Source organism: Suncus etruscus, chromosome 2 (genome assembly GCF_024139225.1).
Source record: "Suncus etruscus isolate mSunEtr1 chromosome 2, mSunEtr1.pri.cur, whole genome shotgun sequence".
NCBI lineage: Eukaryota > Metazoa > Chordata > Mammalia > Eulipotyphla > Soricidae > Suncus > Suncus etruscus.
Window position 1 is genome coordinate 18899864 of NC_064849.1, and position 14715 is coordinate 18914578.

The 14715-nt window shown below is 46.3% G+C and overlaps 1 protein-coding gene across 1 annotated transcript in view; it reads right to left on the reverse strand.

Moving 5' to 3' along the window:
- Positions 1-2064: 2064 nt before the first annotated feature.
- The window catches only part of EFHD1 (EF-hand domain family member D1), a 56552-nt gene continuing 43901 nt past the window's right edge, over positions 2065-14715 (reverse strand). The window contains exon 5 of the mRNA XM_049769337.1: positions 2065-2516. Within this exon, the coding sequence (XP_049625294.1) occupies positions 2382-2516 (135 nt within the window). The 3' untranslated portion in view covers positions 2065-2381. The remainder of the gene's footprint in view (positions 2517-14715) is intronic.

Sequence of the window (14715 nt, forward strand, 5' to 3'; positions counted from 1 at the left end):
ATATCCCAGGAAGCCTGATTGCCAGATCAAACAGTAACTATCTTTTTACTACTTTTTGACTTTTCTTGTTTGCTTTTCCACCTGGGGCTCAAAGCCAGGGCATCATTCATGCAAGGCATGTGCTCCATTCTGAGCTCCAATCCCTTCTTCATCCCACGGTCCCTTCAAATACCTGTTTTTTTCTGATGTAGATGAGGGATGAGCACTGGGGTGACCCTATAGAAAAAAAATGGTGCCTGAGTTTAGGCAGTCTCCCAGGCAGCAAAGGGTGGTTTTTTTTTTTTTTTTGGGGGGGGTGGGGGCACATTAATCCACATCAGCATTTCCAAGGGACTAGGAAGCAGAAAGGAAGTTTCAGGATTTGCTGATCAAAGCCAAATGCAGCTCATTAAAGAAGAAAAGAGGAGTCCACTGTGACAACTCTAGGACTTAGAATGTTCTAGAATGAAAACTAACCCTTCTGTTTTCCAGTTCTGACTGTCCTCCAGGGACTTGTCAAACAGAGACCTGGGATGAACTTGGTACTTCAGAAAGAACTCCTGGTCCCCCAACCACCTTGTCTTAGCTGCCTGATTCAGAGAAGACACAGAAGTACACAGATGTGGTGGTGATGTTCACTCGCATCATTTATTTAAAGGAAAAATCAGCTGTAGGACAGAAATGCAAAGATTTTTCTTACGGTAAAGATCATGGTTCTAAACAAGAATAAATATGTTATAAATTCATTCCTTTTTTAATGTTAGGAAAATTTAAAAAATACAATCAACCCTGGCTTTTGTGAACAATTTGAAGCCCTCAGGAGATGCAGCGATGTTTGCAGGCACTCACCCCTGCTGCCAGAGGAATGGCTACCTGATACAGGTGGTAGTGACCCTTGGAGATTGGAGAGGTTCTGGATTGGTCACACATGTTGGGGGTCAGGTGTCATAAAAATTGCATAGAACCCAGAAGGACAGAAACCTAGGTTCTAGTTTGTCAAGATGGCTTGTAATTATGCTCTCATTCTTACAGTTAGGAACTATGTATGAAAGAGTAGAAAAACAAGGCTTAAGTGGAAGGTTAAGAATGGAAAAGAGGGGGGCCGGGCGGTGGCGCTGGAGGTAAGGTGCCTGCGCTAGCCTAGGACGGACCACGGTTCGATCCCCCGGCGTCCCATATGGTCCCCCAAGAAGCCAGGAGCAACTTCTGAGCGCATAGCCAGGAGTAACCCCTGAGCATCACAGGGTGTGGCCCAAAAACCAAAAAAAAAAAAAAGGAAAAGAGGGCCCGGAGAGATAGCACAGCGGTGTTTGCCTTGCAAGCAGCCGATCCAGGACCAAAGGTGGTTGGTTCGAATCCCAGTGTCCATATGGTCCCCCGTGCCTGCCAGGAGCTATTTCTGAGCAGAGAGCCAGGAGTAATCCCTGAGCACCGCCGGGTGTGGCCCAAAAACCAAAAAAAAAAAAAAAAATAGAATGGAAAAGAGGGGCTGGAGAGATAGTATGGAGATAGAGCATTTGCCTTGCGTGCAGGTGGTCGGTGGTTCGAATCCCAGCATCCCTTATGGTCCCCCGAGCCTGCCAGAAACATTTTCTGAGTGTAGAGCCAGGAATAACCCCTGAGTGCTGCCGGGTGTGACCCAAAAACCAAAATCCAAAAAAGAAAACAAAAGAACGGAGAAGAGAGGGCTGGAGTGATAGCATAGTGGTAGGGTGTTTGCCTTACATACTGCCAACCCAGATGGACCAGGGTTCGATCCTTGGCATCCCATATGGTCCCCCGAGCTTGCCAGGAGCATTTTCTGAGTGCAGATCCAGGAGTAACTCCCGAGCATCACCAGGTGTGGCGGGGGGGGGGGGGGAGAATGGATGTGAGAGAAAAGGTGGAGATAAGGGAGACAACAGCAGCTATCTTCTTCCTTGGGCGGGAGGGATGTTTACTGGGTAGATTGCCATGTCATATGCTGTAGAGGAGATGGCAGTGGGTTAGCCTGGTTTCCTGAAAACCTTATCCTCATCCAAGACTGGAGAAGATGCAAAAGGTCTAGTCAGATTCAGAGGAGAATGGGAAACTGAGGGAGGGGGTGGGCATGGAGAGAGGGACAAAGAGAAGGAAGAGTCCTGCTTGAAATGGACACCATTTCACCTAATCAAATCCTGCCAGTCAAGGCTGATATCTGAGGGACACACAGGGTATAGGGACAAAGCAAAGCACTTTGTGGATACAGAGGGTACTGAGCCTGGGCAGGACGGGCTGTCCTAGAGCCTCAGTCAGATCTTTCAGGGCAACCTCCAGATACTGAGGGTCAGGGCTGGCGGGAGTGCTGGCCTGGTGAGGACACCCACAGATTTCTCAGGGGCATCTGTGAGGCACAGCAGTGGGCAGAGGCCAAAGCCACCCAACTATGTGCTGAACGTGGCCTTGAGCTCCTGAAAGGCGGCCTGGCGCAGCCGCCTCTTCTCCTCCTCCTGCTTCCTCTCATCTTGCTCAGCTTTTAACTCCTCTTCAAACCTGCTGGCCATGGCCAAAGCTTGGGCCTGTGGAGAAAAGTTTTGAAAGAAAATGCATCAGAGCCATGTCTGGGAGCCATAGCCACTGCGTTATCTGCCCATGTGCTAGACTCATCTAACTCTCCAAAGAGAGGCAAACCAAGCCCCCAAAAACATGGGTATACAAGTCTTACAGCAGATGGCTCTAGAATGCCTTGCAAGGGGTGCAAAGCAAATCCCCCACCCTCTGAAGCAGTAGATGCATACACCCCACATCTGCCACCATGCTAATGATCCAACTGTACTGCTTTTCCACTAATCTCTGCAGAGACATCTAAACACCAAGAATTCCAGGTAGGCCAATTTGGGAACTGAGATCTCCGGGGACTTTTTGGAATAAGGTGGGAAATCTCCCTCCACCAGTGTCTCTGTACTTCTGGAAGTCCTGGCAGCTAAAACCATGATCCATAGCCACTGCATGTCTGCCCATTGACCCAGTTTCACAGATCCTTGAAATACTAGACCACTCAGTTGCATAATCCATATTTTTCTTTTTTTTTCCTACAATGTTTTTTGTTTGTTTTTGGGCCATACCCAGTGATGCTCAGGGATTACTCCTGGCTATGAGCTCAGAAGTCATTCCTGGCTTAGGGGACCATATGGGACACCGGGGATCAAACCACGGTCCGTATTAGGTCAGCTGCATGCAAGGCAAACGCGCTATCGCTGCACTATCGTTCCAGCCCATGATCCATATTTTTCAACATCAAATTAGATGTGAAATTATCATATAATCCACCTAAGTGTTTATAAAAAAAAGTGCTAAATAAACAAACAAACTAGGGGCTGGAGAGATAGCATGGAGGTAGGGCATTTGCCTTGCATGCAGAAGGACAGTGGTTCGAATCCTGGCATCCCATATGGTTCCCCCGAGCCTGCCAGGAGTGATTTCTGAGCATAGAGCCAGGAGTAACCCCTGAGCATCGCCGGTTTGATGCATGGCCCCCCCCCAAAAAAAAAAACTAAAAAAAAGGGCAATAACAAAGAGTGCTCAACTAGCAACAAACAGCTTAGCAAACATTCCAACAATGACATAATACCCCGTTGTAAGATATGACAGATTTCACAACTTTTCTTTTTTTTTTTTTTTTTTTTTTTTTGGTTTTTGGGCCACACCCTGTGAGGCTCAGGGGTTACTCCTGGCTATGCGCTCAGAAGTTGCTCCTGGCTTCTTGGGGGACCATATGGGACGCCGGGGGATCGAACCGCGGTCCGTCCTAGGTTAGCGCAGGCAAGGCAGACACCTTACCTCCAGCGCCACCGCCCGGCCCCACAACTTTTCTTTTAATAACTTTTTTAAAAAGATAATTCCGTTACTATTGAGTTGTAACAATGTTAAGTAGATTATTTGTATCTGTCAAGGGCAAGTCTTGGTGAGAAGCTGTTGACAATGATGGAGAGAATGTTACACCAGTAGTGGGACTGGTGTTGGACTACTTTTCTTAATTACTTAATTTCAACACTGTGGTTACAGAGTTGTTTGTAGTACAGTTTATTTTTCTCACAATTATAAATTTTTTCATAATTGAGTTTCAGTCATACAATGTCTAACACCCTTCACCAGTGCACATTTCTTGTCACCAATGTCCCCAGTTTGGTTGGTATATGAAATAACAGAAATAACTATTATAAGCAACTCTATAAATTGTGATTTTGGGAAGTCACACCTGGCAGCGCACAGGGGTTACTCCTGGCTCTGCACTCAGAAATCACTCCTGGCTGGCTCAGGGAGTCATATGGGATGTCGGGATCCAACCTGTATTGGCTGTGTGCAAGGCAAACAAATGCCCTACCCCACTGTGCTATCATTCTGGCACCATCACGGTGTTTAAATAAATAAAATTATTTTTAAAAAATAGATCAATAGGCCAGGAAAGCCATCTATGAAACATCCAAAGTTGTCTATAACATCACCTGGAAGCAATCCTCTACCAGGGAAGACCCTACTGCTGCTCTGACATCGATCTACTCAAAAGAGTCTTCCCTTAACACTGAGAACACTTAACTACAACGACCTGCTTACTGAACAGGGCTTTCTGCATTGCCCTTTAACTGTGAGTTGAAATTAAAGGACGCTCCGCACCATCTTGACTTCAATGTAGGATATGCAGATTCCAGGATCTTTAATACTGAAACCTGATGCCAACAACAGAGACTATGTGAAAAATAAAACTGTATTGGCACTACAGACAATGACCTGGATTGGACAAACTAGTTTGCCTGGAGCCTAGAGTTGGTCTTATGCCAGGAAACTTCAGGGGTAGGGTCTCCTTATATTTAGGACAGGGCTTTTCCTTTCCATGTTCCCCATATTTTGGTGGGCCTATGCAAACGGTAATTGTCATTCTTTTTTTTTTTTTTTTTTTTTTTTGGTTTTTGGGCCACACCCAGTAACGCTCAGGGGTTACTCCTGGCTATGTGCTCAGAAGTTGCTCCTGGCTTGGGGGACCATATGGGACACCGGGGGATCGAACCGCGGTCCGTCCAAGGCTAGCGCAGGCACCTTACCTTTAGCGCCACCGCCCGGCCCCGATAATTGTCATTCTAACACCATTTTTACTGTGCTCCTTTGACTCTAAACCTTAAAAAACAAATAAAGAAAAAAAACACACTTAAACTTTTGAGGTTGGGCACGGAGAGATAGCACAGCGGCATTTGCCTTGCAAGCAGCTGATCCAGGACCAAAGGTGGTTGGTTCGAATCCTGGTGTCCCATATGGTCCCCCGTGCCTGCCAGGAGCTATTTCTGAGCAGACATCCAGGAGTAACCCCCTGAGCACCGCCGGGAGTGGCCCAAAAACCAAAAAAAAAAAAAAAAAAAACAACAACAAAACTTTTGAGGTTAACTTAAACTATATGCATGTACATGAAAATGTAAAAAAATACTATGCCTTCAAGTTTAAGGAGTTACATAAATTTTATGGCTTTAGATTGCTTTGTGTACCGCTAAGAAATGTTATAATGTACTACAATCTGGGGTCTTGAGGGACAAAGTAATTGTACATGGGTTCTGTTTTATTTTCCTTAATGTTCTTTGACTGTAAGTTGAAAATTAAGGTGTCAGCACCTTAGATCAATAGGAAGTGGGTGAGGAGAAGCCTGGGGCAGTGCAGCAAGCAGAACTGGGCCATATGTAGCTACTTGGAAGATAAACTTATCCCGAGGGGGGATATCCAAGTTCCCCTGCCCCCAACAAAGAGTTTTTCCCTTGGGCCTTTCCAAGGAAGAGTTTCTCTGACAGACACCAACTTCATTAGCTTCCCTGTTCCACATGCTCCCATATGCAGGGTTCTGTCTGAATCTACTTCCAAAAGTTGTCATGAAAGCAGAATTGACTCTTAAAAAAAATTATATTGAGGCCAGGGAGATACTTAAGGGGTTTAAAGTACAGATTTTGCATGCAGGTTCCTTCTTTGGTACCAAGGGGTCGCCCAAAGCACTGTGAGATGTGGTTCGAAAACCAAAATACTAGAACAAAAATATTAAAAAAAAAAAAAAAAAAAAAGGACCAGAGGGGCCAGAGAAATAGCATGGAGGGAGGGCATTTGTCTTGCATACAAGATGGTGGTTTGAATCCCGGCATCCCATATGGTCCCCTGAGCCTGCCAGGAGCGATTTCTGAGCGCAGAACCAGGAGTAACCCCTGAGAGCTGCTGGGTGTCACCCAAAAACCAAAAAAAAAAAAAAAAAGGACCAGAGGAAAAAGTACAGGGATTAAGGTGCTTATCTTGCATGCAGGCAACTCTAGTCAATCCCTGGAAACATGTATGGTTCCCCAAGTACTTCCAGGAGTGATCCTTGAGTGAGCACTGCCAAGTATGCCTTCCCCCAACAACAACAAAACCCAGATAGAACCATATTAATAAATCCATCTTAAAAACATCTATTCTAGAACTGCACGGTTTTCTTTGTTTGTTTTTCTCTTGTATCTCAATGATTTAGGTGTTTGTGTGCTCTGATTTCATGAACTTTCTAAACATTCTCAGTAGTTTATTATAGAGAAATCATGTTCTAAGTTCCACCTCTTCCTCCTGGAATGCTCACTCACTTCCCCTAACCTCACCAGTGCTTATCATTCACCTTCTTCCTGTTTGTGAAACTCACAGGAAATAAAACTGGCACTTTTTCTTACTTCCTCTTTGTGAATGTCTCATGTGTACCATTTGTATTTTCTGGCTGGTGTGTGTGTGTGTGTGTGTGTGTGTGTGTGTGTGTGTGTGTGTGTGTGTGAATGTGTAAGTCTTCACAGAACTTAATCCCTAGTATCTTCTCCACTTCCTTTCTCCCAGTCATTTGCTTGTTGTATTTTCTGGCTGGTGTGTGTGTGTGTGTGTGTGTGTGTGTGTGTGTGTGTGTGTGTGTGAATGTGTAAGTCTTCACAGAACTTAATCCCTAGTATCTTCTCCACTTCCTTTCTCCCAGTCATTTGCTTGTCTTTCAATTTTCAGAGTCACTAGGGACTAAAGCAATAGTACAGCAGGGAGGGCGCTTGCCTTGCATGTAGTTGACCCTAGTTCCATAATGACATTCCATATTGTTTCCTCAGTTCACCAGGAGTGAGCCCAGTTTGTTTTATTTTGTTTTGTTTTTGGGCCACACCCGGTGATGCTCAGGGGCTACTCCTGGCTCTGTGCCCAGGAAACACTCCTGGCTTGGGAAAACCATCTGGGATGCCGAGGATTGAACCCAGGTCTGTCCTATGTCAGCCACGTGCAAGGCAAACGCCCTACTGCTGTACTATCACTCCAGCCCCACACAAATATATTTTGATGTATCCAAAATTTGTTTTTCTTTGGCTTTTAGTTTTTGTTTATGTTGTTGTTTTATTGTTTTGTTTTGTTTCTGGACCACACCCAGCAGCACTCAGGGGTAACTCCTGGCTCTGCACTCAGAAGTTGTACCAGGCAGGACCATATGAGATCCTGGGTCACGTGCAAGGCAAGTGCCCTACCGCTGTGCTATCGCTTTAACCCCTGTTTATTTTGGATTTAAGAAGGCACGATTTAAAAAAAAATTTAAAAAATAAAAAAAGAAGGCACAATTTAAGAGGAAATGTGAGGTGCAAACACTGTACCCAGTTCTTTGCACCATTTACCTCCAAGGTTCTAAATTCATTTTCTATTTTCATCTGGTATGTCTATTAAGTTATTTTCACAAATAGCTCCTTAAGTCATTTGCCATTTATTTTAGTGAGGGAGTCTGTTAGAGGGACTTAACCTCTTTTTTGTTGTTGTTGATGTTTTTGTTTTTGTTTTTGGGCTATCCCCAGAGGTGCTCAGGGGTTATTCCTAGCTCTGTGCTCAGAAATAACTCCTGGCAGGCTTGGAAGACCATATGGAATGCCGGGGATCACACCCTGCCCACTATGCTATTGCTCCAGCCCCCTATCCTGGCAGTCTTAACAAATGTTACCACTGCATTTCATTTAATATTTTAGGATTCTTCAGGCTATATTTATCACATGGATATAATTTTTTCTGATGTCATTTTATAATTCTATTACCAGAATAGCTTCAAAGAATGAATGTGATAGTTACCTCAATTTTTACATTATTTTAATACCATTAAAAAATGAATCCCTAAATATTCTCCAGCACTTGCCCTTGGGATTGAGTCCAGAACAGAATGTGATCTCCATTATAAATATCTCTGTAGGTAAATTTGTTTTCTCTTTTGCCTTGAATTATAGATAGGTATTTATTTTGATGGATGTTTCTAAACTGTCTTCTTTTTCATTCCATCATCTTTCTCACTGTCTCTATCTCTCATCTCCAGTTGAGTTTCCATAGTCTGTTCCCATTCACTCAAACAAGAGGGGCCAGAGAGATAGTATAGTGAATAGTGTGTTTTGCCTTGTTCGAATCTTGGTTCCCCAAGCCCTTTAGGAGTGATCCCTGAGCATCTCCATGTGTGGCCTAAAAACAAAAACTGAGAAACCAGCCCTGAACTCCCGGAGCCTGCTGCTGTCTGCCTCATACAAACCCCAGTCCATGAAACCTCCAATCTACTTCACAAAATTGATCTGGGAGCATCAAATTCAACCTCCTTTTGGTGGGGAGGAGTACACTTGGAAGTGCTCAAGGATCACTCTTGGCAGTGCTCAGGGGACCCTCTGGGGTGCTGGGAACCAAACTAGGGTCGAAAAGAAAAAAGAGGGGCCAGAGCGGTGGTGCAAAGAGTAAGGCATCTGCCTTGCCTGCGCTAGACTAGGATGGACTGTGGTTCGATCCCCGGTGTCCCATAAGGTTCCCCTCAAGCCAGGAGCAATTCCTGAGCACATAGCCAGGAGTAACCTCTGAGCAACACCGGGTGTGCCCCCCTCAAATAAAAGAACAAAACAAATATTAACAAAATAAGGGCCCAAGAGATAGCACAGCAGGTAGGGTATTGTCTTGCATGTGGCCAACCCAGGTTCGATTCCCAGCATCCCATATGGACTATTTCTGAGCACAGAGCCTGGAATAAACCCTGAGGCTGCCAGGTAAGGCGCCCAAAACCAACAAACAAAAAGAAACTAGGGTCATCCATAAGTCAAGTGTGAGTCTTTCCCCAGTGCTATCTCCCCCTACTCCAAATCCAATTGCCTCTAAAACCACTGCTCTCCTCCCACAGAGCACTTCCTTTGGCACTTCTGGTTTCTAGTTCTTGTCTTTCTATGAATGCTTCCTGCCTTGTGCACCATCACTTTATTCTCTGTCTGTATCTGTGTTTTCTTCCTATGAGACCCCAAGCAGGAGGTGAATCTGTTAAGCCCTGGAGTCCCGGGCAAAGAGCCCATGAGAGGAATATCTGGATGACCCTTCAGAACTGCTGAGTTGGACCAGTGTTCAAGCTATGTAGAAGGACTATGTTGTGTCATACTCAGTATGTAGTGCACCCACTAGTTCTGAGGCCACACTGACAACTAAGCACAGGGATTCAGGAAGAAAGACAGTGCCCACATGCCCTCCCAAAAGGCAGTGAGCCAAGCTCTATGAAGCCAATTGGAGCTCCTTCAAAGGAAGAGGTGCATCTTTCCCCAAGCCTAGAAAAAAAAAATCCAGCTTATTTATCTTATTGTTTTGTTACATAACAAGCAGTGAACAGGGGCTGTTCCTGGCTTTCTATGCTCAAGAGGGACCCCTACTACTGCTCAGGGAATCCTGTGGTGTGCCAGGATCCATTCAAAGACAGCTGCATGCCAAGCAAATGCCTTAATTATTTTTGGAGGGGGGGGGAGTCACACCCAGCAGTGCTCAGGAATTCCTCCTGGCTCTACCCTCAGAAATCGCTCCTGGCAGGCTTGGGGGACCATATGGGATGCCGGGATTCAAGCCACCGACCTTCTGCATGCAAGGCAAACGTCTTACCTCCATGCTATCTCTTCGGCCCAATGCCTTAATTCTTATACTGTCTCTCTGGCCATTAAGACTCAATTTAGGGCCCCGAGAGACAGCACAGCAGCGTTTGCCTTGCAAGCAGCCAATCCAGACCAAAGGTGATTGGTTTGAATCCCGGTGTCCCATATGGTCCCCCGTGCCTGCCAGGAGCTATTTCTGAGCAGACACCCAGGAGTAATCCCTGAGCACCACCGGGTGTGGCCCCCCCCCCCAAAAAAAAAGACTCAATTTAAACTTTTCTGCCATAAACCAGTCCAATTCTAGGGTGTTGGGGTTAAAGCCTGGTTTTATTTTAACTTGGTTTGGTTTGGAGGCCACACCTGGCTGTACTCACTTGTTACTCCTTGCTCTGTACTCAGTTTCTCCTGACAGCACTGGTGATTGAACTGGAGATCATGCAAGGCAAGGACTTTACCCCTGTATTGTCTCAAGGCCTGTCCTGCTGAGTTTTGTTCTGGGCCACACCCAGTGGTCTCAGTGTAAAATGAAGAGTCCTTCCCCCAATTTCCTTTTTTCCTAATCTCTTCCTTTGAGATGTAAAAACCCACCTGGATTACAGGGGCCCCACTAGGGTGGGGTTCTGGATAATAAAAGGTCTGACTATAGGCTTGGAAGAAAGAATGGACATGGCATTGGCAGCACAGGGCAGTGAGAGCACATGGCAGAGAAAGGCCATGTGGAATAAAGCAGGCTGATTATAATGAATATCTTTTCTTTCTTTTTTTTTTGGAGGGGGGGTTTGGGCCACACCCAGAGACGCTCAGGGGTTACTCCTGGCTATGTGCTCAGAAATCACTCCTGGCTCGGGGGACCATATAGGATGCTGGGGGATTAAACCTTAGTCCGTCCTAGGTTGGCGCATGCAAGGCAAACATCCTACTGTTTGCGCTACTACTTGCACTACTGCTTCGGCTGTTGTATATTTTTTCTGACTGTGTGAATATCTTTTCTGACTGTTTGGTGTATTATTTCTCCACACTACCCTGCTTTATCAGACTCATCCATCTGAGAAGTTAGAAACACGGTGCCTGGGATGTCTCACCCAACACGTGGATGTTTTTATTTTTATTCTACACTCAAGGCTTACTCCTGGCTCTGCACTCAGGTATCATTCCTAGAAAGGCTTGGGAAATCATCTGGGGTACTGGGGATTGAGCCCAGATTGATCGCATATAAGGCAAGCTCTCTTACCTGTAATACTATTGCTCCAGCCCCTACTGTCCTGACTTTTTTTGTTTGTTTTTGTTTTTGGGTCACACCCAGCATCGCTCAGGGGTTCCTCCTGGCTATACGCTCAGAAATTGCTCCTGGCAGGCTCGGGGGACCATATGGGATGCCGGGCTTCAAACCACTGTCCTTCTGAATGCAGGGCAAACACCTTACCTCCATGCTATCTCTCCAGCCCCTACTGTCCTGATTTTTTTTTTTTTTTTTTTTTTTTTTTTTTTGTTTTTGGGCCACACCCGGCGGTGCTCAGGGATCACTCCTGGCTGTCTGCTCAGAAATAGCTCCTGGCAGGCACAGGGGACTATATGGGACAATGGGATTTGAACCAACCACCACCTTTGGTCCTGGATCGACTGCTTGCGAGGCAAACGCCGCTGTGCTATCTCTCCGGGCCCTACTGTCCTGATTTTTAAACATCTCATTCCCCTCTCCTTGCCCTCCAAGCCTTGGGCATTTGAGTTCCTAATTCCCTGAAGCAGGCACCATCATAGAAAGAGACCAAACATTCTGGATTCTACTCTTCCCCTCCTGTCCCACCACCACTGTCTGCATTAGACCACAATTCTCCAGACAGCCCAGCCCAAGCAAGTCTGTCCTCATAGCATCCCAGCATTACCCCAAGAACCGAGAGGCCTCCAGTCTGCTGCTCCCAGCCTGGTTCCAGGCACAAAGACACCAGTACTGAACCCTGGAGGAATCCTAGGGAGATCTGGGTGGGGCCTGGGAGGTTGGTCTGCAGATCTATGTGGCCAGCAGCCTAGCCTTCTGGGAGCTTGGGGTTCCCCCATCCAATAGTCTTCTCCCCACCCATGCCTCCAAGGCTCTGTCCTTTGCTGTTCCCATGAGAGGAACCAGTCTACCTACCTGGACCTGATTACAAGGAGAACCCCATTCATCTCTCAACATCTGTCAGATGATGTCAGTTCCTTTATGGCCAGCTCCCAAATCCCAGCGGGGAGGACACTGTAATTACCCAGATAAAACCCCCACTCTGTCTTTGAGTCTGGGTGAGGAGGCAGACCTATAAACATTACAAGGCCCAATTTTATTCTTCTTTTCATCTCTTCTCTTGCTTATAGAAATCTCTCTCTCTCTCTCTCTCTCTCTCTCTCTCTCTCTCTCTCTCTCTCTCTCACACACACACACACACACACACACACACACACACACACCATCAAACCTCACAAAACTCTAGAAAAATAAGTCCCTTAAACCAAAACAAACTATCACTCACACATTCATATATAATCATTTGGGAGCTTTTTTAGTTCTTGTTTTTCAATTTATTTATTTATTTATTTATTTATTTATTTATTTATTTATTTATTTATTTATTTTTGGGCTTTTGGGCCACACCCGGCGTTGCTCAGGGGTGACTCCGGCTGTCTGCTCAGAAATAGCTCCTGGCAGGCACGGGGGACCATATGGGACACCAGGATTCGAACCAACCACCTTTGGTCCTAGATCGGCTGCTTGCAAGGCAAACGCTGCTGTGCTAACTCTCTGGGACCTGAATTTATTTTTTTTTTTTTGACGGAAGGGCCACATCCAGTGGTGCTCAAGGGGGTCTACTATTTTTTTTTTTTTTTTTTTTTTTGGTTTTTGGGTCACACCCGGCAGTGCTCAGGGGATACTCCTGGTTTCATGCTCAGAAATTGCTCCTGGCAGGCACGGGGGACCATATGGGATGCTGGGATCCGAACCGATGACCTCCTGCATGAAAGGCAAAATGCCTTACCTCCATGCTATCTCTCCGGGGGGGGGGTGTCTATTCTTGGCTCTGCACTCAGGGGTCACTCCTGGCAGTGCTCAGGAGACCATATGAGATGCCAGGGATAGAATCCAGACTGAGAGTATGCAAAGCAAATGTGCTTCCCTGATGTGCTATTGCTCTGGCTCAGTGTATGAATGTGAATGTGTGTGTGTGTGTGTTTAATGGCCCCTTTAGCTGCTATTGTCAATGCCTAGAAGCTGCCTACACACACACACACACACCTTAAACCCCTGTGTGGTACCCAAAAACATGGTTACTAAAACTCACATACTAGTCATGGCTTCCAAACATTTTTAGCTCTCGGGTTCTCTGCAGGCCTCACATTTGCATTGTAATATTTGCATATATGTGGCTGCTGTGAAACAGAACTCGTACTCTCATGTACACTTCATCATCACACTGGGCATCCCAAACAGCAGAGTTGAGCTTCACCTGTGGGCAGCACTAGAGCTCAAACCTGCAGCTTCACCATTTGCAAGGCCACCTCAGAGCTAGCCCTCAGACTCCAGGAGATATATTTCTTTAGTCTGTTTATTAGTTTGGAAGATCACACCAGGCTCTGCACTCAGGAATTACTCCTAGTGATGCTCAGATGACCATATGGAACGCCAGGGATTGAACCCTGGTTGGCCATGTGAAGGCAAGTGCCCCACCCACTGTACTCTCGCTCCAGCCAAACAGATCACATTTCTTGTCCAACAGAGTGAGGTTTCCGACACATGTGAATTTTGCCTAATTCACATGGGAACATCTGTGCAGCCATTTACTCATGTGTGGTCATAATGGCCACAGGAACAGCAGGTGTGTGGGTAACCAAAGTTGTGTCCCTGAGCACCACAATGCACCACGGTACAATTGCTGGGCTTTCTCCAGGACCAGCAAGGCTGTAGAAACTCTTGTGCATCTGTGAGCATGACTCCAAGGATAAAATACTGGAAGAAGGGGAACAAAATGGCAAATGCACAGACGCTACCTACAGGAGACCCAGGTTCCAACCCTGGCACTGCACATCCCCCCCAAGAGCACTGCCTGGAGCCACTCAAATACAAGCGTGGAGCCAGGAGAGAGGCCTTGAGCAATGCTAAGTGAGACCCAAAAGCCAAACAATATATTATTAAGATTACTCGTATTCACGGTGTCCAAGAGCAGACAGATAAATCTGAATACCTCCTATATGTGTAATAACAGCTGTGGAAGGGGACAGGTTTATTTTCCTATCAGACTGGGGAGCAACTTAGATGCTTTGTTCATTGGGTTTCAAAGCTTTCAAGGAAGAGGCAGTTGGTTGGGGTCTGCTAAAGACCAGACCAGCTCGGAGTGTGGATGGCGTTACCTGAAGCTCAGCCACACCATCCAAGACCTGGAACATGCATCAGGCTCAGGCTCATCCAGGACCTCAGATTCTACTGTACAGAGACAGTGATCAGAGCCCTGCTGTCTCGGGTCTAACCCCATGTCCTGTCCAAGAACACTGGAGATTTGCAAATACCAATGGGCGACATAAACTGAGAAGGTCTAGACCTCTCAATCCATCTGCCTCTCTGTTCTCTGGCTTTTTGTTTTTGTTTTGTTTTGTTTTGTTTTTGGGCCACACCCGTTTGACGCTCAGGGGTTACTCCTATGTGCTCAGAAATCACCCCTGGCTTGGGGGGACCATATGGGACGCCGGGGGATCGAACTGCGGTCCATTCCTTGGCTAGCGCTTGCAAGGCACACACCTTACCTCTAGCGCCACCTTCCCGGCCCCTGTTCTCTGGCTTTTAACACACACACACACACACACACACACACACACACACACACACAAA